Here is an 861-nt window from a genome sequence, read left to right as displayed (position 1 = left end):
ATCTCTTTCTCTGTCCACCCCACCTCACCCCCACACCCCCACCCGTCCTCTCTTCTCCCCATCATCCCCCCCATCCCCCACACCCCCACCAGTTCCGCCAACTAACCCCCCCCCTTTTCTCTCCCCCCCCCCCCCCTGCAGAGTTCGAGCGCACTCACTACCCGGATGTGTTTGCACGAGAGAGACTGGCGGCCAAGATTGGTCTCCCAGAAGCTAGGATACAGGTAAAGATTTTTTTTATTTTTTATTCTTTGGATACGTTTTTGAAGATTTTTTTTAGGGGGGGGAGGGGTGCTTTACTCTCCGTTTTTTTTTAGTATTCTTGGGTGTTGATATGATTCTCGTTTCGTATCGTTTTTTTTTTTTTGGGGGGGGGGGCATCGTATCTGTGGAATTTTGTTTTCATTTCGTTTTCTTTTTGCCCTATTTTTCGTTCCCTGTTCTTGTATTCCACTTTTTTTTTATGCTTTTGTGTTTTCCTTTTGCAGAATTATGTTTCAATCCAATTCCTCATTTTTGCCTCGAATTGTTGCATTCCTAATTTTTTTTCAGATTTCTTTTTCATCACTTGAATGGTATATATTGCTTTTGGCTTGCTTATTATTTATTTTTTATTCATACTGTAACCTTTTTCTTTCTTTCTTTCTTTCTTTTTTCGTCGCTTTTATGTTTTTCTTTTTGTAATAGATTGCTTTTGATGTTTTTTTTATGTCGTCTTTTCATTATGTTTCGTTCATATTTTAAATTTCGTTTTCAGCTGGTTATTTGTCTTCGTTTTCCCTTTGTTTTTTTATTTATTATTTATTCGATTTCTTCCATCTTTGCTACTATGTTCTTACTTTTCATTCTTTCTTTTTTTAG

The 861-nt window shown here is 37.9% G+C and overlaps 1 protein-coding gene across 1 annotated transcript in view; it reads left to right on the top strand.

Annotated features, from left to right (window-relative positions):
* The window catches only part of LOC119592885 (paired box protein Pax-6-like), a gene marked incomplete in the record, with an annotated part of 116857 nt that overhangs the window by 112951 nt on the left and 3045 nt on the right, over positions 1-861 (top strand). Inside the window, 1 exon segment of the mRNA XM_037941779.1 lies at positions 142-224. Coding sequence (XP_037797707.1) covers positions 142-224 — 83 coding nt within the window.

The sequence above is a fragment of the Penaeus monodon genome, chromosome 31, assembly GCF_015228065.2.
Source record: "Penaeus monodon isolate SGIC_2016 chromosome 31, NSTDA_Pmon_1, whole genome shotgun sequence".
In the NCBI taxonomy this organism is placed as follows: domain Eukaryota; kingdom Metazoa; phylum Arthropoda; class Malacostraca; order Decapoda; family Penaeidae; genus Penaeus; species Penaeus monodon.
The sequence above is the reverse complement of the archived record's forward strand: the minus strand, read 5'-3'. Positions and strand labels throughout refer to the sequence as shown.